The sequence below is a fragment of the Scyliorhinus canicula genome, chromosome 29, assembly GCF_902713615.1.
Source record: "Scyliorhinus canicula chromosome 29, sScyCan1.1, whole genome shotgun sequence".
NCBI classification, from domain to species: domain Eukaryota; kingdom Metazoa; phylum Chordata; class Chondrichthyes; order Carcharhiniformes; family Scyliorhinidae; genus Scyliorhinus; species Scyliorhinus canicula.
Genome location: NC_052174.1, coordinates 12876463 through 12894762, shown reverse-complemented (window position 1 = coordinate 12894762; position 18300 = coordinate 12876463). Strand labels below are relative to the sequence as shown.

At 50.1% G+C, this 18300-nt stretch overlaps 2 protein-coding genes across 4 annotated transcripts in view; one reads left to right on the top strand and one right to left on the bottom strand.

The window, feature by feature from the left end:
• Positions 1–5520: 5520 nt before the first annotated feature.
• On the top strand, positions 5521–11672 carry LOC119958483 (transmembrane protein 217-like). Of its 3 annotated transcripts, none has more exons than XM_038787040.1 (2): positions 5521–5667; positions 10553–11672. In XM_038787040.1, exon 2 carries the CDS (start codon positions 10641–10643, stop codon positions 11223–11225), a length of 585 nt encoding a protein of 194 aa, XP_038642968.1. In that variant the 5' UTR covers positions 5521–5667; positions 10553–10640; the 3' UTR covers positions 11226–11672. The 3 variants fall into 3 exon arrangements, with proteins under 3 accessions (XP_038642968.1, XP_038642967.1, XP_038642969.1); XM_038787039.1 differs by having other exon boundaries at positions 5523–5699; XM_038787041.1 differs by lacking the exon at positions 5521–5667 and adding an exon at positions 6244–6266.
• Positions 11673–16333: 4661 nt separating this feature from the next.
• The window catches only part of tnfsf12 (TNF superfamily member 12), a 79757-nt gene continuing 77790 nt past the window's right edge, over positions 16334–18300 (bottom strand). Inside the window, exon 6 of the mRNA XM_038786902.1 lies at positions 16334–17152. Within this exon, the coding sequence (XP_038642830.1) occupies positions 17043–17152 (110 nt within the window). The 3' untranslated portion in view covers positions 16334–17042. The remainder of the gene's footprint in view (positions 17153–18300) is intronic.

Here is an 18300-nt window from a genome sequence, read left to right as displayed (position 1 = left end):
ACCGGCGCTGCACCAATCACAGCCTCCGCACCCCAACCCGCCAGCAACGGGCAAATCTACCCAGCAACAGGGCAAATCTACCCAGCAACAGGGGGAAATCTTCCCAGCAACGGGGCAAATCTACCCAGCAACAGGGCAAATCTACCCAGCAACAGGGGGAAATCTACCCAGCAACAGGGGGAAATCTTCCCAGCAACAGGGCAAATCTACCCAGCAACAGGGGGAAATCTACCCAGCAACAGGGCAAATCTACCCAGCAACAGGGGGGAATCTACCCAGCAACAGGGGGCAAATCTACCCAGCAACAGGGGGAAATCTTCCCAGCAACAGGGCAAATCTACCCAGCAACAGGGGGCAAATCTACCCAGCAACAGGGGGAAATCTACCCAGCAACAGGGCAAATCTACCCAGCAACAGGGGCAAATCTACCCAGCAACAGGGGGAATCTACCCAGCAACAGGGGGGGAATCTACCCAGCAACAGGGGGGGAATCTACCCAGCAACATGGGGGAATCTACCCAGCAACATGGGGGAATCTACCCAGCAACAGGGGGCAAATCTACCCAGCAACGGGGCAAATCTACCCAGCAACATGGGGGAATCTACCCAGCAACAGGGGCAAATCTACCCAGCAACAGGGGGCAAATCTACCCAGCAACGGGGCAAATCTACCCAGCAACAGGGGGAAATCTACCCAGCAACAGGGCAAATCTACCCAGCAACAGGGGGCAAATCTACCCAGCAACAGGGGGGGAATCTACCCAGCAACAGGGCAAATCTACCCAGCAACATGGGGGAATCTACCCAGCAACAGGGCAAATCTACCCAGCAACAGGGGGAAATCTACCCAGCAACAGGGGGCAAATCTACCCAGCAACAGGGGGGGAATCTACCCAGCAACAGGGCAAATCTACCCAGCAACAGGGGGGAATCTACCCAGCAACAGGGCAAATCTACCCAGCAACAGGGCAAATCTACCCAGCAACAGGGGGAAATCTACCCAGCAACAGGGCAAATCTACCCAGCAACAGGGGGCAAATCTACCCAGCAACAGGGGGCAATCTACCCAGCAACAGGGCAAATCTACCCAGCAACAGGGGGCAAATCTACCCAGCAACAGGGCAAATCTACCCAGCAACGGGGCAAATCTACCCAGCAACAGGGGGCAAATCTACCCAGCAACAGGGCAAATCTACCCAGCAACAGGGGGCAAATCTACCCAGCAACAGGGGGGAAATCTACCCAGCAACAGGGGGGAAATCTACCCAGCAACAGGGCAAATCTACCCAGCAACGGGGCAAATCTACCCAGCAACAGGGGGCAAATCTACCCAGCAACATGGGGAATCTACCCAGCAACGGGGCAAATCTACCCAGCAACAGGGGGGAATCTACCCAGCAACAGGGGGAAATCTTCCCAGCAACAGGGCAAATCTACCCAGCAACAGGGCAAATCTACCCAGCAACAGGGGGCAAATCTACTCAGCAACAGGGGGAATCTACCCAGCAACAGGGGGCAAATCTACTCAGCAACAGGGGGAAAATCTACCCAGCAACAGGGGGAAATCGTCCCAGCAACAGGGGGCAAATCTACCCAGCAACATGGGGGAATCTACCCAGCAACAGGGCAAATCTACCCAGCAACAGGGGGGAAATCTACCCAGCAACAGGGGGCAAATCTACCCAGCAACAGGGCAAATCTACCCAGCAACAGGGAGTAAAATATTCTGCTTTCCACACACCACCCGCCAAACTCCTCAATGTCCCCCACGTTAATTCCCGGATCGCAGACCTTTAACAAAACAGGAGGCCATTCAGCCCCTCGAGTCTGAACTAGTGGTTTTTACTGGATCACACAGTTTTCTTGCAAAATTTGGGCGACGAGTGTAAATCATGAGTCCAAAGAATGGGGGCTGTTGGTAACCGGACTAATGAACCAAGGTTGGGGCCTGGATGTCCGAGCAGCCAACTCGGAGCGTGCTCAGCGACCACGGATGGTCTGGATGAGTGGCTTCTGATTCAGTTTAGAAAATATAGTCCCCTTGCATTAAATCCTCCAGGTCTTATTCTTGAGACACTTGTTTTTGAAAACTCACTACTATTCTTAAAATTCCCCCTATACCAAAAAGGGCCGACATTCTAAATGGTGAACAGGGATTCTCACTCCCTGACTCCGATGCAGGCTTCGGCGGGTGCTATTCAGGTCAAACTATATTTTCAAGTTATCCCCCGGTATAACCCATACCTTCACCGAAGATTTTATCTACTTACCACTTAGTAGCATCGATGTCCTGGGTCCTGCATTGCTAAGTAAGTAACGTGGACTTTAGGAAAAAAACACTTTTTCAGGTTAAGTAAGTTATTTTATTATTATATTTTTTTTTCTTTTAAAAGCTGCAAACACTTTTACAGAAAGGTAAAAAGATCTTGCTTCTGGATCCTTCTGGTTGGTTGAAGGGACCTTCAGGCCCACCTTGACAATCAATCTTCTTTAAAATCTGGTCTTCTTTAGATGTATTCGCTGGTGAACTCAGTTGCTGTGTCCTATCCTTCCCATGTACCGAGCTATGAGAGCTGGCTCTGGCTCTGCTGGCTGTCCCCTTTTCTTCGGGTTTATATTCTCTTTCGAAGAGTTATTAAGTTTTAACGACTTTATTGTAAATGAGTTTGTTTCACTTTGATAGTTAAAAAGTATCTTTGATGTAAACATTTTAATACAACTAATCATTCATTTTGGGCATAACTCTCAGATCTGATTAAAAAATGCTTTGGGTTCAATAGTTACTTTTATTTCTGTGATTTCGAATCGTTTAATTTTCCAATTGTCCCCAGCTCATAACTTTGCCTTTGATTTTGACTTTAAATTATGTCTCTCGTAGACAGGTTGTCTCCAATTTTCTTTTAATTGACTTGATTTAAGTAGAATTTTACACTTAGAATTGACACCAAATTCGACTGAGCATCATCCATCCTTTCCAGCTGTTTATTAAGAGAGTTTATTTCAATTAAGGTGTGAGACTTTGCTTTTAGCTGTATGCTAAAATTTAACTTGGTTATGACTTGAAAAACCTGCCTGCTTTAAACATTCGTCACTTAATTCAATTGAAACTCTCATCCATGCTTTTCCAGATGCTTCCTGAGATAGTTACATTCCATGAAGGTGTGAGCCATTGTTTTAGCTTATTACATGAAACCTGTGTGTTTGATAAGCCTGCTTGTGAGAAAGAATCTGCATTTTATAATCCTGCTCTTTGCAGCTGCTAGTAACCTTTTGTGGGATAGAACATAGAACAGTACAGCACAGAACAGGCCCTTCGGCCCTCGATGTTGTGCCGAGCAATGATCACCCTACTCAAACCCACGTATCCACCCTATACCCGTAACCCAACAACCCCCCACCTTAACCTTACTTTTTAGGACACTACGGGCAATTTATCATGGCCAATCCACCTAACCCGCACATCTTTGGACTGTGGGAGGAAACCGGAGCACCCGGAGGAAACCCACGCACACAGGGGGAGGACGTGCAGACTCCGCACAGACAGTGACCCAGCCGGGAATCGAACCTGGGACCCTGGAGCTGTGAAGCATTTATGCTAACCACCATGCTACCGTGCTGCCCGATCTTTCCCTGTATCTTCTCAGACCAGATATTGCCAGACTTCCATGTTTCAAATGACACATTTTTCTGTATTTTCAATTACACACTGTTTCGACTCTGAACATGCAACCGCAAAATCCTCAGGTCTTTCACGTCGTCCATCATTTCCCCCCATTCAAAGCAAGTTTATGTTGACCGAATGATACCACCTCGTACTCGATTACATTATTACATCGTTCTTTTCCACGTTCCATCGTTTCATTAATATCTCTTTTTTTGCTTTAGAGGTAGCTTTTGAGGCGGCTTTTTGTAGAGTTGGGGCTGTAGAGTTTTCTACACCATGAGACCCAGAGCAAGTCCGAAGCTTCTACAGATGGAGCAGAGAACGGGTGGGATTGTGATGAACGAGAAGTCACAGTCTGAAGAGCAGAGGTCTCAAACCAGCCTGATGGCTCAAGGAGGACATCTGGTTATTACCACATGACTGGTCGCGGGAGCTTGCTGCGCCTGAATAGGCGCTGCAAATGACCACTATTGCAAGCTCAGCACTTACATCGGCTGCGGAGTAAGGGGATGGTCGACAGAATTTTTTTATGGAGGGGGGCACATCGACATGAGACTTTCCACCTCTTCTTCAGTGTACAAATAAATGCCGGCCCAGCCAGCGACCACATCTCATGAATGAATTTTAAAAGTATTCATCGCTGCATCTAAGGTGGGGGGGGGGGGTCAAGGATAATGGGCAGCCAGGAAAATAGAGGCAAGACCACAATCAGGTCAGCTATGATCTTTATTGAATGTCACTGAGTGTCTTTAAGACAGAGATAGCTTGGTTCCTTTTTAAAAATAAATTTAGAGTACCTAATTCATTTTTTCCAATTAAGGAGCAATTTAGCATGGCCAATGCACCATCTTTGGGTTGTGGGGTCGAAACCCACGCAAACACGGGGAGAATGTGCAAACTCCACACGGATAGTGACCAGGGGTGGGATCGAACCTGGGTGCTCGGCGCCGTGAGGCAGCAGTGCTAACCTCTGCGCCACCATGCTGCCCTTATAGCTAGGTTCTTGATCAATAAGGGGATCAGGGGTTACGGGGAGAAGGAAGGAGAACATAAGGACTAGGAGCAGGAGTAGGCCACCTGGCCCTTTGAGCCTGCTCCGCCATTCAATGAGATCATGGCTGAATGGGGATGAGAAACATATCAGCCATGATCGAACGGCGGAGCAGACGCGATGGGCCGAGTGGCTTAATTCTGCTCTCATGTCTTATGGAATGACAGAGCAGGCTCACGGTCAGAACCAAAAGGCGCCCCGACAACACACCTCCTTATTTAGGAAGGGGGGGGGGGGTACAGTATTTATGGAGGGTATACCACCCCTGGGCCCAGATCCTGGAGCTCCCTCTCCGACGGTACGGTGGGTGTGCCCACACCACGCGGACCTGAGCGGCTCGCCCACCACCTTCTCAAGGGGCAATTAAGGGGGTGAGCAGCAAATAATGCCTTTAGCCGCACCCCAAAAATGAATTTAGTAAAAATAAAAGGACCACTGAAACAAAACATCAAACCAACATGGTGTAAATTTGGATACAGAGTGAGAGGGAAGGGCCAAGACCTTCTGTTGGGACAACACTGAACACATGGCGAGACCACCAGCGCCATTTTGTGGGCAACTCCCTCCTGCGCAGGTGCAGACGCGACGGGGTCGCCCTCGTCGCGCAGGCGCGTCACGGCCGGGCTCCCCATCCCCGCGCAGGCGCGCCGCGGCCCGGGTGTTTCCCCCCTCCCCGCGCAGGCGCGCCGCGGCCCAAGGTGTGTCTCCCTGGCCGCGCAGGCGCGCCGCGGTCCGAGGTGTGTCTCCCCTCGCCGCGCAGGCGCGGCGGGGCGGGCGGTTGGGTGCGCGGGAAGATCACGTGGGCCGGGGCGGGGAGCGGTTGGGCGACGGCGCGGGAAATTCAAAACACGTCACAGTGCCGGGGCCGCTGCCATGGTAACCGGGCCGATGGAGGGGTACGCGATGTCTTTGGGCCGCGGACACGGCTGCGAAAGGCGGAAGGCCCTCAAACGTAAGGGCGGCTCCGGCGGCTGGCGGCAATTGGTAGGCCCAGAACATTTATACAGGTGGACTGGGGATAGGTGGGCCAATGGGGGCCCAGGTACAGGTGGACTGGGGACAGGTGGGCCAATGGTGGCCCAGGTACAGGTGGACCAATGGTGGCCCGGGTACAGGTGGACCAATGGTGACCCAAGTACAGGTGGGCCAATGGTGGCCCAGGGACATGTGGCCCGGGTACAGGTTGACCAATGGTGGCCCAGGTACAGGTGGACCAATGGTGGCCTTGGGACAGGTGGACCAATAGTGGCCCAGGTACAGGTGGACTGGGGACAGGTGGACCAATGGTGGCCCAGGTACAGGTGGCCTGGGGACAGGTGGACCAATGGTGGCCCAGGTACAGGGGGACAGGTGAACCAGTGATGGCCCAGGTACAGGTGGACTGGAGACAGGTGACCCAATGGTGGCTTGGTACAGGTGGACTGGAAACAGGTGGACCAATGATGGCCTCGTACAGGTGGACTGGAGACAGGTAGCCCAGGTACAGGTGGACTGGAGACAGGTAGCCCAGGTACAGGTGGACTGGAGACAGTTGGACCAAAGGTGCCTCAGGTACAGGTGGCCCAAAGGTGCCTCAGGTACAGGTAGACTGGGGTCCGATGGACCAATTCTGGTTTAGATCGAGGTGGAATGGTGAAACAATATGGTTTGAATAGAGGTGGACCCATTTATGGTTAGGACACAGATGGGACCAATGACAACCTGGGGACAGGTGCTCTATGTTATTGGCGGTTTGCGTTCAGGTGGATGTGGGGCACTTACAGATGAGCTGAGACCGGGTAGAATCTCCCTAGGGGAGGTGCTAGCAGGCCCTGCAGTTCCTGTTGTGGAAATAAACCCACCGTGCTGCTCGGAGGGAGTTCCAGGATTTTGATCCAGCGACAGTGCAGGAACGGCGATATACCCCCAGGTGAAGGTGGTGGGTGACTTGGAGAGGCACTTGCAAGGTGATGGTGCTCCCATGCATTTGCTGCCTTTGTCCCATAGGTATGTCCACAGTGTTGGAAGGTGCTGTTGAAGGATCCTTGACGAGTTGCCGCAGGACATCCTGTAGATGGTACACACTTGCCACTGTGCGTCGGTGGTAGTGAGAGTAAATGTTTGTGGAAGGGGTGCTTTGTGCTGGATGATATTGAGCTTGAGTGTTTTTGGAGGCAAGTAAAGAATATTCCATCGCATTCCTGACTTGTCCCTTGTGGTGGACAGGCTTTGGGGAGCCAGGAGGTCAGGTACCCACCAGAGCTCCCAGCATCTGACCTATTAAAGCCACAATATTTATGTGGCTGGTCCAGCTGAGTTTCTGGACAGTGATAACAGTGGGGAATTCAGCAATTTGAAAATCATTGGGAGATGGTCACTTGATAGTCATTGGCTGGCACTTGTGCGGCACACATGCTATTTGCTCCTTATCAGCCCAAGCCTGAATGTTGTCTAAGTATTGCTGCACTTGGACATGAACTGCTTCGGTATCGGAAGAGTCGCGAATGGTGCTGAACATTGTGGAATTATCAGTGAACATCCCCACTTCTGACCTTGTGACGGAGGGAAGGTCATTGATGAAGCAGCTGAAGATAGTTGGGCCTGAGGAACTCCTGCAATAATGCCTTGGGGCCAAGATGATTGGGTTTTGACCGCACCTTCCATCACTTTATGGATGATTGAGGGGGTGGTAATTGGCCAAATTGAATTTATCCTGCTTTGTGTGAACACTTGGGCAATTGTTGGCTAGATGTCAGTATTATAGCTAAACTGAAACAGCCAGGCCAGAGGCTTTGCGAGTTCTGGGACTTCAATACTATAGTTGAAACTTTCTCAAGGCCCATAGCCTTTGCTTTATTCTGTGCACCCAGCCATTTCTTGCTCTCAAGTGGAGTACGTTGAATTAAGCAAAGCCTGGTTTCTGTGATGGTGGCCTTGCAGGCGGAGGCCGAGATGGGTCATCCACTTCTGACTGAAGATGCGTTGCAAAATGCTTTAGCCGTGCCTCTTGCACTGATGTGCTGGGTCCTCCCATCATTGAGAAAGAGGATGTTCATGGAGCCTCCCCCTCCCTTTATTGGTAAAGTGGGCACAGGTGGCAGAGTGCAGGATATCCAGGGATGGGAGTGGAGCAATTAATCAAGCTTGGAGCTGCCATGATGAGGAAATGTCTCCCTAGCGTCCTCACAGCTCAAATCAATGAACATCCACCTGCATTGTCTTTTGAGAAGTGGAGCTGGCAATGACATTGTGGGCAATTCCCCACTGCGTCCTCCCTATTAAGGAAGAGGATGACCCTCCTCTGCATTGCCTGCACCAAAGGTCTTTTTAAAATCTATTATTTCACAGGATGTGTGCATCGCTGGCCAGGCTGGAAGGTGCCATCGAAGGAGGCTTGAAGAGTTGCTGTGCAGGCATCTGTAAACCTTGTCTGCAATTGCTCCCTCCTTTTCCTTCACAGTTACTTCCAGAAGAAGTGTTGCAGAGAAAATGCACCCCCTCTGCCCCTGCCCCCTCCAGCTCCCCTTCACTCGAAGATTTCTGGTTGCCTTTAGGTTGCAACCTGCCCTCCTGATATCACAGACCTTAAGTTCTACCTGCAGGAGTCTCAGTTGGCATGGTGACGATGTATTCACACCACGTGCGATTCAAGTTCTAGGCCATTTAACCTTTGGGGAAAGCTTCAGAAGTTTGAGGGAGTCTGGACAGTTTGGGGGATCTCTGGACGATTTGATTCTTTGGGGGACTATCTGGTGTATTTAGAAATATCAGGAGTTTTTGAGAGATGAGACGTTTTCAGGATATGTGTACTTAGTAATTTGGAAGATGCATGGAGCATTGTTATTTGGGGAATACATAAAGAACAAAGAAAAGTACAGCACAGGAACAGGCCCTTCGGCCCTCCAAGCCCATGCCAACCATACTGCCCGTCTAAACTAAAATCTTCTACACTTCCTGGGTCCGTATCCCTCTATTCCCATCCTATTCATGTATTTGTCAAGATGCCCCTTAAATGTCACTATCGTCCCTGCTTCCACCACCTCCTCTGGCAGCGAGTTTCAGGCACCCACTACCCTCTGTGTAAAAAAACTTGCCTCGTACATCTCTTCTAAACCTTGCCCCTCGCACCTTAAACCTATGCCCCCTAGTAATTGACCCCTCTACCCTGGGGAAAAGCCTCTGACTGTCCACTCTGTCTATGCCCCTCATAATCTTGTAGACCTATATAGATACAATACCGTTATGTTTTTCTTTGCGACGTCTGGACTGAAAAATGAAATGAAAATGAAAATCGCTTATTGTCACAAGTAGGCTTCAAATGAAGTAACTGTGAAAAGCCCCTAGTCGCCACATTCCGGCACCTGTTTGGGGAGGCTGGTACGGGAATTGAACCCGCACTGCCGGCCTGGGACTGCTTTACAAGCCAACTATTTAACCCACTGTGCTAAACCAGCCTCTGACTGGCATTAATTTCAAGAATATCTGGGTTATTTGTAATTAGAATCAGATCTGGAGCATTACAAGTTTGAAGGATACTGGATGCTTTGAGATGTTTGGATATTAGCTTTGAAGATTCCGGATCACTGATAAACATGTGGGATCTGCGGGTTGTTATTTATATTGGGGATATTGAGTTTTGAGGGATATGTGACATGCTTTTGGGTCTAGCTGAAGTATTCATAATTTGGGAGATACCGGACGCTTTTTGTAGATATACTGGACCGTCATGGTTGGACTTATTTCTTAAGTTTGTACGTCCCCAGACGAGTATGTTTTGAGCAGGCCTGCTATGTTCACTAGGTGTTTTATGTGATGTATTCCTTTACTGAAAGCTGACATCAAGTTTTGTTTCTCCTGTATTTTGCTTCCCCTCCGCTTGAGGCTGCTTGCCGCAAGGAGAATTTCGACAGGCCATTCGGCCCATTAGTCTGTGCTGGTCTTCACCCTCCGCACAAACCTCATCCTCTCGACATGTCGTTCTGTTTCCATCTCCGTCACATACTCATCCGGATTCTCCTTAACCACGTCAATGCCATTTGGCTTTAGCTCCTACCATTGGAAGAGAATAAAAGCCCCAGCTCTTTCACTCCTTCCTGGTTACACCAATGGCCAAATGACTGTGCACGGAGGGTCCCATCGGGCACGCCGCTTGAATATTCCATTTGATGGAAAACGGCAGCATGGTAGCACAGTGGTTAGTACTGTTGCTTCACAGTGCCAGGGTCCCGGGTTCGTTTCCCGGCTTGGGTCACTGTCTGTGTGAAGTCTGCATGCCCCCCCCCCCCCCCCCCACCCCCGGGTGCTCCAGTTTCCTCCCACAAGTCCCGAAAGACGTGCTGTTAGGTGAATTGGACATTCTGAATTCTCCCTCCGTGTACCTGAACAGGCGCCGGAGTGTGGCGACTAGGGGCTTTTCACAGTAACTCCATTGCAGTGTTAATGTAAGCCTACTTGTGACAATAAAGATTATGATTATTATTATGCACTTCCAATAAATTAAACAACTATTTAAAGCGAAGTGAGTCAGTTTTGATGGCAAGGTGTTGAAGGGGGAACAGTTTAAAAAGTGTGGGGGTGGTTGCAGAGTTTGCACCAGATTAGAATTGTTTTGGGTCTAGAGAAACCCGGGATGGGGCTGGTTTAGCACGGTGGGCTGAACAGCTGGCTTGTAATGCAGAACAAGACCAGCAGCTCGGGTTCAATTCCCGTACCGGCCTCCCCGAACAGGTGCCGGAATATGGCGACTAGGGGCTTTTCACAGTAACTTCATCGAAGCCTACTTGTGACAATAAGCAATTATTATTATTAAGAGGAACTCCCGATTGTACCAATTTATTTTGTTGTCAAATCTGTTGCAGTGAACTATTTGTCCTGCCTCGCGTTCCAATGTGCTGAGCGAAAGGAGCTCCTCAACTTTCAGAAGGATGTACAGCACCAAGAAACGACATGCTGAACATTCGTAACGTGTTCTCCAGATTGAAAAAACTGTTTTCCGGAGATGTGTGTGGGTTGAACGCCAAAGAAGGAACTATTGTGGCCGGTCTGTTCATGTTGATGGTGTCCATCATGCAACTCATCTTCGAAGCTGGCCATTTTCGTTACTTGACGCCTCTGGATACTTTTGGGTCTGGGGATAATGAAGATTCCAATCTTTATGCATTCTGCATTGGATCAATTATCTTTACCTGTCTGACTATTATTGCAGTTATTCTCTTGTTCCTGTTTATCTGGAAGGAGATATTCTGGGGCGTGGCAGGCTATATCACTTGGATATTCTTGTATGAGATTTCAAAGATTTGCTTCCTGAGTGTCTTAATGCCTGTGAATAGTGGGCTTCCGAGTAGTGTGCAAGCACTGGAATGGTTTGGGCTCACCATGCGGTTGCTTGCACACATTTTTTGGATGGTGTTTGTGACTGCGTACGCGATCGAATTGTACAAAATCAGCAGGAACACGGACGATTCCTCGAAAACCAAGCGGAAGACCCCACCTAAACTCAAGTTTGCAAAGGTTAAGGAGATGGGTGTGTAACGGCGCACCCTCCCCACCCCACACGCCGTACTGCTTTTGTCAGGTGATGTCCGTCCTTTGGCAAAGGAATGTTCTTGAAAGTCACACGTGGGCTTGCTACAGTCAGCTGGCCCGCAGACACCGAAGGCCAGGTCCGTTCCTTTCAGTTAACATCCTCACAGAACGGTTAAATCTGCAACGTCACCAAAGTCCGGGATCTTAACCTGTGGTGGATTATTGGAATGCCTATTAAATATGTTAAAATATATGTAAATATGGATGTATATTATATATTTTACAGCACTCTCCAGAGCAATAAGGGTACAATATATTTTTGATTTTTTTAAAAGACACTAGCGAATGAAATGTATATAAATCCCAGTTGATGCTAAAGACTAATTGTATCCCTTTTTAAAAATTAAGTTGTTACAATTAATAATTCTTATTAAAAAGTTAACATTTTGGCTAGTTCTGTCTTTTTATCCACTTTTTACTTCAGCCCAGTTGGTGAAGCCAGCAAAGGACACTGTTTCATCCCGTGGAGCGTGACCTGCCACTTAATTTGATCATGGCCGATCTACCTTGCTCCTGTAACCTTCCAGTACAAAAATCTATGATCTCATCTTTTGAGGTTTTCAGTTCACTCCCATGTCCCTGTCTCCCCCCCCCCCCCCCCCCCCTCCTCTCACCCACCGTCACATACAGCCTCAGCAGCTTTCCAGGGTAGTCTAGATTTCCACTGTCCTTTGAAGTGTTTCCAGACATACGGCCTAGCTCTTAATTTCACGTCGCACTGTACCAATGCAGACGGTGCAATCACTGAGGATCACCTTTGAAGGACCACAAAGGGCAGCAGGGTAGCATGGTGGTTAGCATAAATGCTTCACAGCTCCAGGGTCCCAGGTTCGATTCCCGGCTGGGTCACTGTCTGTGTGGAGTCTGCACGTCCTCCCCCTGTGTGCGTGGGTTTCCTCCGGGTGCTCCGGTTTCCTCCCACAGTCCAAAGATGTGCGGGTTAGGTGGATTGGACATGATAAATTGCCCGTAGTGTCCTAATAAAAAAAGTAAGGTTAAGGGGGGGGGGGGTTGTTGGGTTACGGGTATAGGGTGGATACGTGGGTTTGAGTAGGGTGATCATTGCTCGGCACAACATTGAGGGCCGAAGGGCCTGTTCTGTGCTGTACTGTTCTATGTTCTAGAGGAAGGGCGACTAATTGGCTGGCTAACTCGTAGAACCAGCAAATGGGACCAAGAGGTCACGATGGCGGGGGGGGGGGGGGGGGGGGGGGGGGGACTTGGTGGTGACTGGTAGTGAGTACTCCCAATAGAGGGCCCCAGGGGCCCTAAATCAAATTAGTCATCTTTTGATCTTCGAGCTTCCACCTTAACCCATGCTGACGAAGATTAATGTTCTGTCATAGGGTGGTTACAGAGAACAGGAGGAGGCCATTTGGCTTGATGTGTCTGACCAGGCCCTGCTCTCCGCAACCATAACTCATCTGGTTAAACACCCGCCCACCCCCTCATCTTTTCCCAGTAGCCCTACAAATTATTTTCTTTACAGACAACGATTCCAGTTCTCTTTTGAAAGCCACAATTGAATCTGCCTCCATCTCATTCCTGATCTTCCTTTCCTCCCTCTCTACTCCGTCCAGGCCCCTCGTGATTTTGAACGCCTTGAACAAATCACCTCACTGCCCTCCATCCCCCAAGGAGTACGGCCTCTGATGCTCCAACATCACCAAAGTCCCTCGGCCCGGTGGACAATCTCGCACTTCTTTCCGGAACCGTCATATCATTCCTAAAAAGTGTGGCTTGGAACAGGACGCGAAACACACCCATTTATCAGAAATTCGCCAGGGTCGCTTTCGCTCAGTTCGCTGGACGGCTGGTTTGTGATGCGGAGCAGGGCCAATTCCCGTACCGGCTGAAGTTACTCAACTTCGCCCCTTGCTGGTGGTGTGGTGAACTGCAGGTTAAATCACCACCAGTCAGCTCTCCCCCCTCTAAGGGGAAAGCAGTCGATGGCACTGTGGCAATTATCATTCCTTGGGGACTAAGGTGTCAGCCGCCTAGACTCTTTGTAAAAAAAATAATTTTATTGAAGCCAATACATGAACATAAAGCCATAATCATCAGAAACATAACAATCCCCATAATTTAACATCCTATTCCCCTTTTTCGCCCCTCCCCGAGCCCCCCACCCGCTGGCAATGAACGATCCTCAAATAGGATCACGAACAACCTCCATCTCACCCCGAAGAGCGAACCTAATCTCCAGCTGAAGGAATTCTGCAACATCCCCAGCCACGTCGTCACACTCGGTGGCTCCCCCGACCTCCAGTCCAGTAGAATTCGTTGCCGAGCGATCAGCATCGCAGAAGCCCCAACATCGGCACTCCTCTCCCCTGTGACTTCTCCGGAGGACCCGGCCACATCTCCACCCCCCACAACCTTCAGCGACGTTTCGAATATCAAGCCCCAGGACCCCACCAATTGCGGACATGACCAAAACATGTCAACATGATTTGCCGCCCCCCCCCCCCCCCCCCCCCCCCCACCTCCACATCACTCGCACGTGTCCTCTACCTTTGTAAAGAACCGACTCTTCCGTGCCCACATCATGTGAGCCCTATGCACCACCTTGAACTGTACCAAGTTCATCCTGGCACAGAACAACACAGGACTACTTGTGTGTCAAACAGCATAATAGGCAGAGCTAACAATTCCACAATGAACGCATCAGATCTAAGCTCTACAGACCTGCCACATCCAGCCGAGAATGGTGGTGGACTATTAGACAACTCACTGGAGGAGGGGGCTCCACAAATATCCCCATCCTCAATGATGGAGGAGCCCAGCACATCTGTGCACAAGACAAGGCTGAGGCATTCACGACAATCTTCAGCCAGAAGTGCCGAGTGGATGCTTCATCTCGGTCTCCTCCGGAGGTCCCCCAGCGTCACAGATGTCAGTCTTCAGCCAATACGATTCACTCCACGTGATATCAAGAAATGGATGAAGGCCCTGGATACTGCAAAGGCTCTGGGCCCTGACAATATCCCAGCAATAGTACTGAAGACTTGTGCTCCAGAACTTTCCCCACCCCTAGCCAAGATGTTCCAGTACAGCTACAATACTGGCATCTACCCAGCAATGTGGAAAATTGCCCAGGTGTCTCCTGTACACAAGAAACAGGACAAATCCAACCCAGCCAATTACCGCCCTATCCGTCTGCTCTCCATCATCAGCAAAGTGATGGAAGGAGTCATCAACAGTGCTATCAAGCGGCACTTACTCAGCAATAACCTGCTCACGGACACTCAGTTTGGGTTCCACCAGAGTCACTCAGCTCCTGACCTCATTACAGCTTTGGTTCAAACATGGACAAAAGAGCTGAATGCCAGAGGGGAGGTGAGAGTGACTGCCCTCGACATCAAGGCAGCATTTGACCGAGTCTGGCATCAAGGAGCCCTGGCTAAACTGAAGCCAATGGGAATCAGGGGGGAAACTCTCCGCTGGGTGGGGTCATACCCGGCACAAAGGAAGATGGTTGTGGTGGTTGGAGGTCAATCATCTCAGCTCCAGGACATTATGCTGCAGGAATTCCCCAGGGTAGTGTCCTCGGCACCAACCATCTTCAGCTGCTTCATCAATGACCTGCCTTCCATCATAAGGTCAGAAGTGGGGATGTTTGCAGATGACGGCACAATGATCAGCATCATTTGTGACTCCTCAGATAATGAAGCAGTCCATGTCCAAACGCAGCAAGACCTGGACAATATCCCGGCTTCGGCTGACAAGTGGCAAGTTACATTCGCGCCACACAAGTGCCAGGCAATGACCATCTCCTACAAAAGAGGATCTAACCATCGCCCCTTGACATTCAATGGCATTACCATCGCTGAATCCCCCACTATCAACATCCTGGGGGTTACCATTGATCAGAAACTGAACTGGACACAGCCACATTAATACTGTGGCTACCAGGGCAGGTCAGAGGCTGGGAATCCTGCGGAGAGTAACTCACCTCCTGACCCCCCAAAACCTGTCCACCATCTACAAGGCACAAGTCAGGAGTGTGAGGGAATACTCTCCACTTGCCTGGATGTGCGCAGCTCCAACAACACTCAAGAAGCTCAACACCATCCAGGACAAAGCAGCCCCGCTTGATTGCTCCCCCTTCCACAAACATTCGCTCCATCCACCACCGTGCACAGTGGCAGCCGTGTGTACCATCTACAAGATGCACCGCAGCAACTCACCAAGGCTCCTCAGGCAGCACCTTCCAAACCCACGGCCACTACCATCTAGAAGGACAAGGGCAGCAGATACCTGGGAACCCCACCACCTGGAGGTTCCCCTCCCAGTCACTCCCCACCCCGACTGGGAAATATATCGGCCGTTCCTTCACTGTCGCTGGGTCAAAATCGTAGAACTCCCTCCCTAACAGCACAGTGGGTGTACCTACTCCGCATGGACTGCAGCGGGTTCAAGATGACAGCTCACCCACCACCTTCTGAAGGGCAACTAGGGATGGGCATTAAATGGGCATTAACCAGCGACGCCCACATCTCATAAATGAATAAAACATGTTTCTAAAGGACGACGTTGCATTGATCCAGTGTATAACCCCACTCTACCCCCCCCCCCCCCCCCCCCATCTCAACTCCATGCCCAGCTTTCCCTCCCATTCGTGCTTTATCTCCCTCCATTGGCTCTTTCCTTGTGCTCACCAGCTATCTCTAGATGTCCACCTTGGCAGGACGTTCATCTTGACCATCTACACCCGCCAGCTAACGAAATCTCCAGCAACCCCAGCCAAACCTTTGGGCACTGAGGCCGCTTGTCACGGCCCAATCCACCCTAACCTGCACACCTTTGGACTGTGGGAGGAAACCGGAGCACCCGGAGGAAACCCACGGGGAGGACGTGCAGACTCCGCACAGTTACCCAAGGCCGGAATTGAACCCGGGTCCCTGGCGCTGTGAGGCAGCAGTGCTAACAACTGTGCCCCCCCCCCTCCCCCCCTGCGCCAAAGAGTCGGAAAACATCTGCAGGAAGAGTGGGACAGAGTCCTCAAATACCCCAGGACATTCAACCCAAATCACGAGGCTACAGTCTCGAACTAGAAAGAACAGCCAAATTATCATTTTTTTAATATATAGATATCAATTTAATTGTAAACATCAACATTTTTATCGCCTACGACACCTGCTGCATAAAAATACAGCCGCTCTGTGCCAGCTCTCACAAAAATAGCGACGCTCATATAAAGTCGGCAGGAACAATATCAGAAAAAAAGCAGAGGAAAGGCTTACTGGAGAAATATTCGTCCCGTGTTCTCCGATTCTGATCCTACGATTTGCATCGAGGGATTAAAACTAATTCTTTCGAGTGTCGCTGTATTCGAAACCAGGCGACAAATCACCCGGCCTTTTTACAGAAATAAGGATTTTGGTTTGAACGAATTGCGGAGAGGGAGGTGGGCAATTGTGGTTTCTCGTAATGAAGGGTATCTGAGGGTAAAAACAGGCTTTGTGATTGGGTGATCTAGCGAGGAGGAAAAGATAGTGCAGCACTCCCATCTGATTTGGTCTGCAGTGGAGTGAGAGTGGGAGCAACTGAGCCGCCCCTGACACAAAGACGATGAAGTCAGAGTTAGGGTTTGGTGAGGAGAAGCCAGAAGATGGATCGTGAAAGTGGTTTGAATGAGAATTTCTAGGTTCGAAGATCGAGATGGAAGATCCTGGAAAGGGGCCTCAGAAGAGCCAGCGGACTCTCAGCTACAGACGACGGACGCCCGAGGAACGATGTTCAGGAGAACTTCATGTTCAGTCAAACCTTCATCAGTCCCATGAACGTTGAGTCCCTATCCATGACAATGTTAGCAGAATTACGAGGAATCACCATTTCTATGATGTCTCCTTTCTGAAGCTTGTAGATACCTTCAAACAGAAAGAATGGTAAGATTTTAGAGTCTGTTATTAAAGATGAGATCGCAAAGTACTTGGAAGTGCATGGTAAAATAGGGCTGAGTCAGCACGGCTTTGTCAAAGGGAGGTCGTGTCTGACAAATCTGTTCTTTGAGGAGGTAACAAGGAAGTTAGACAAAGGAGAACCAGTGGACGTGATTTATTTAGATTTCCAGAAGGCCTTTGACAAGGTGCTGCATAGGAGACTGAAATAAGTTAAGAGCCCATGGTGTTCAGGGTAAGATCCTGGCATGGATAGAGGATTGGCTGACTGGCAGAAGGCAGAGAGTGGGGGGATAAAGGGGTCTTTTTCAGGATGGCAGCCGGTGACTAGTGGTGTGCCTCAGGGGTCTGTGCTGGGTCCACAACGTTTTACAATATACATTAATGATCTGGAAGAAGGTTCTGAAGGCACTGTTGCTAAGTTTGCGGATGACACAAAGGTCTGTCGAGGGACAGGTAGTATTGAGGAAGCAAGGGGGCAGCAGAAGGTCTTGGACAGGCTCGGAGAGTGGGCAATGAAGTGGCAAATGAAATACAATGTGGAAAAGTGTGAGGTTATGCACTTTGGAAGGAGGAATAGACTATTTTCAATCGTCGGGCACGCGGTAAGAGTGAGAGAGATTCCTGGTCAGCTGTGTTGAGCCTTTGCCATTGTCATCCATAGCTCCAGGCTACACCATGGATGTCCGAGTGTAGGACTTCTTGGGGAGCTGGTTGGCTGGATGGATCAAATGGGTGCCAATGGCGAGGGGTTCAATGCCCGTTCAAGTGGGGGTAGATTTGGGACCTGCCTCCTTGCCCTACCCATGGTGGAGGTTATGGAGCTGTGGTTGGGATCTGCCTTGATTCGGAGAACTGGAGAAGAGGAAACAGGACGAGGCCATATGACCCTTTGGGCTTGTTCTTGAGATCATGTCTGACCTGGGACCACATTCTGGGCGCGATCCTATGACCACGCTGCCCTGGGAAAGCAGCTCGCTGCGGTGCAGCGTGGCCGTTGAAATATGGGAGACCCCGCTCCCTGGATCTACCCGGCACGCAACGCCCCGCAAGATTCAACGCAATCTCGTGAAACATAGCGAGGTGAATCCCATCCACAATGGGCGGGATCACTTTTT

Coding starts and splice junctions, on each gene's coding strand:
- LOC119958483 (XM_038787040.1), top strand. CDS start 10,641: ATGCTGAACATTCGTAACGTGTTCTCCAGATTGAAAAAACTGTTTTCC.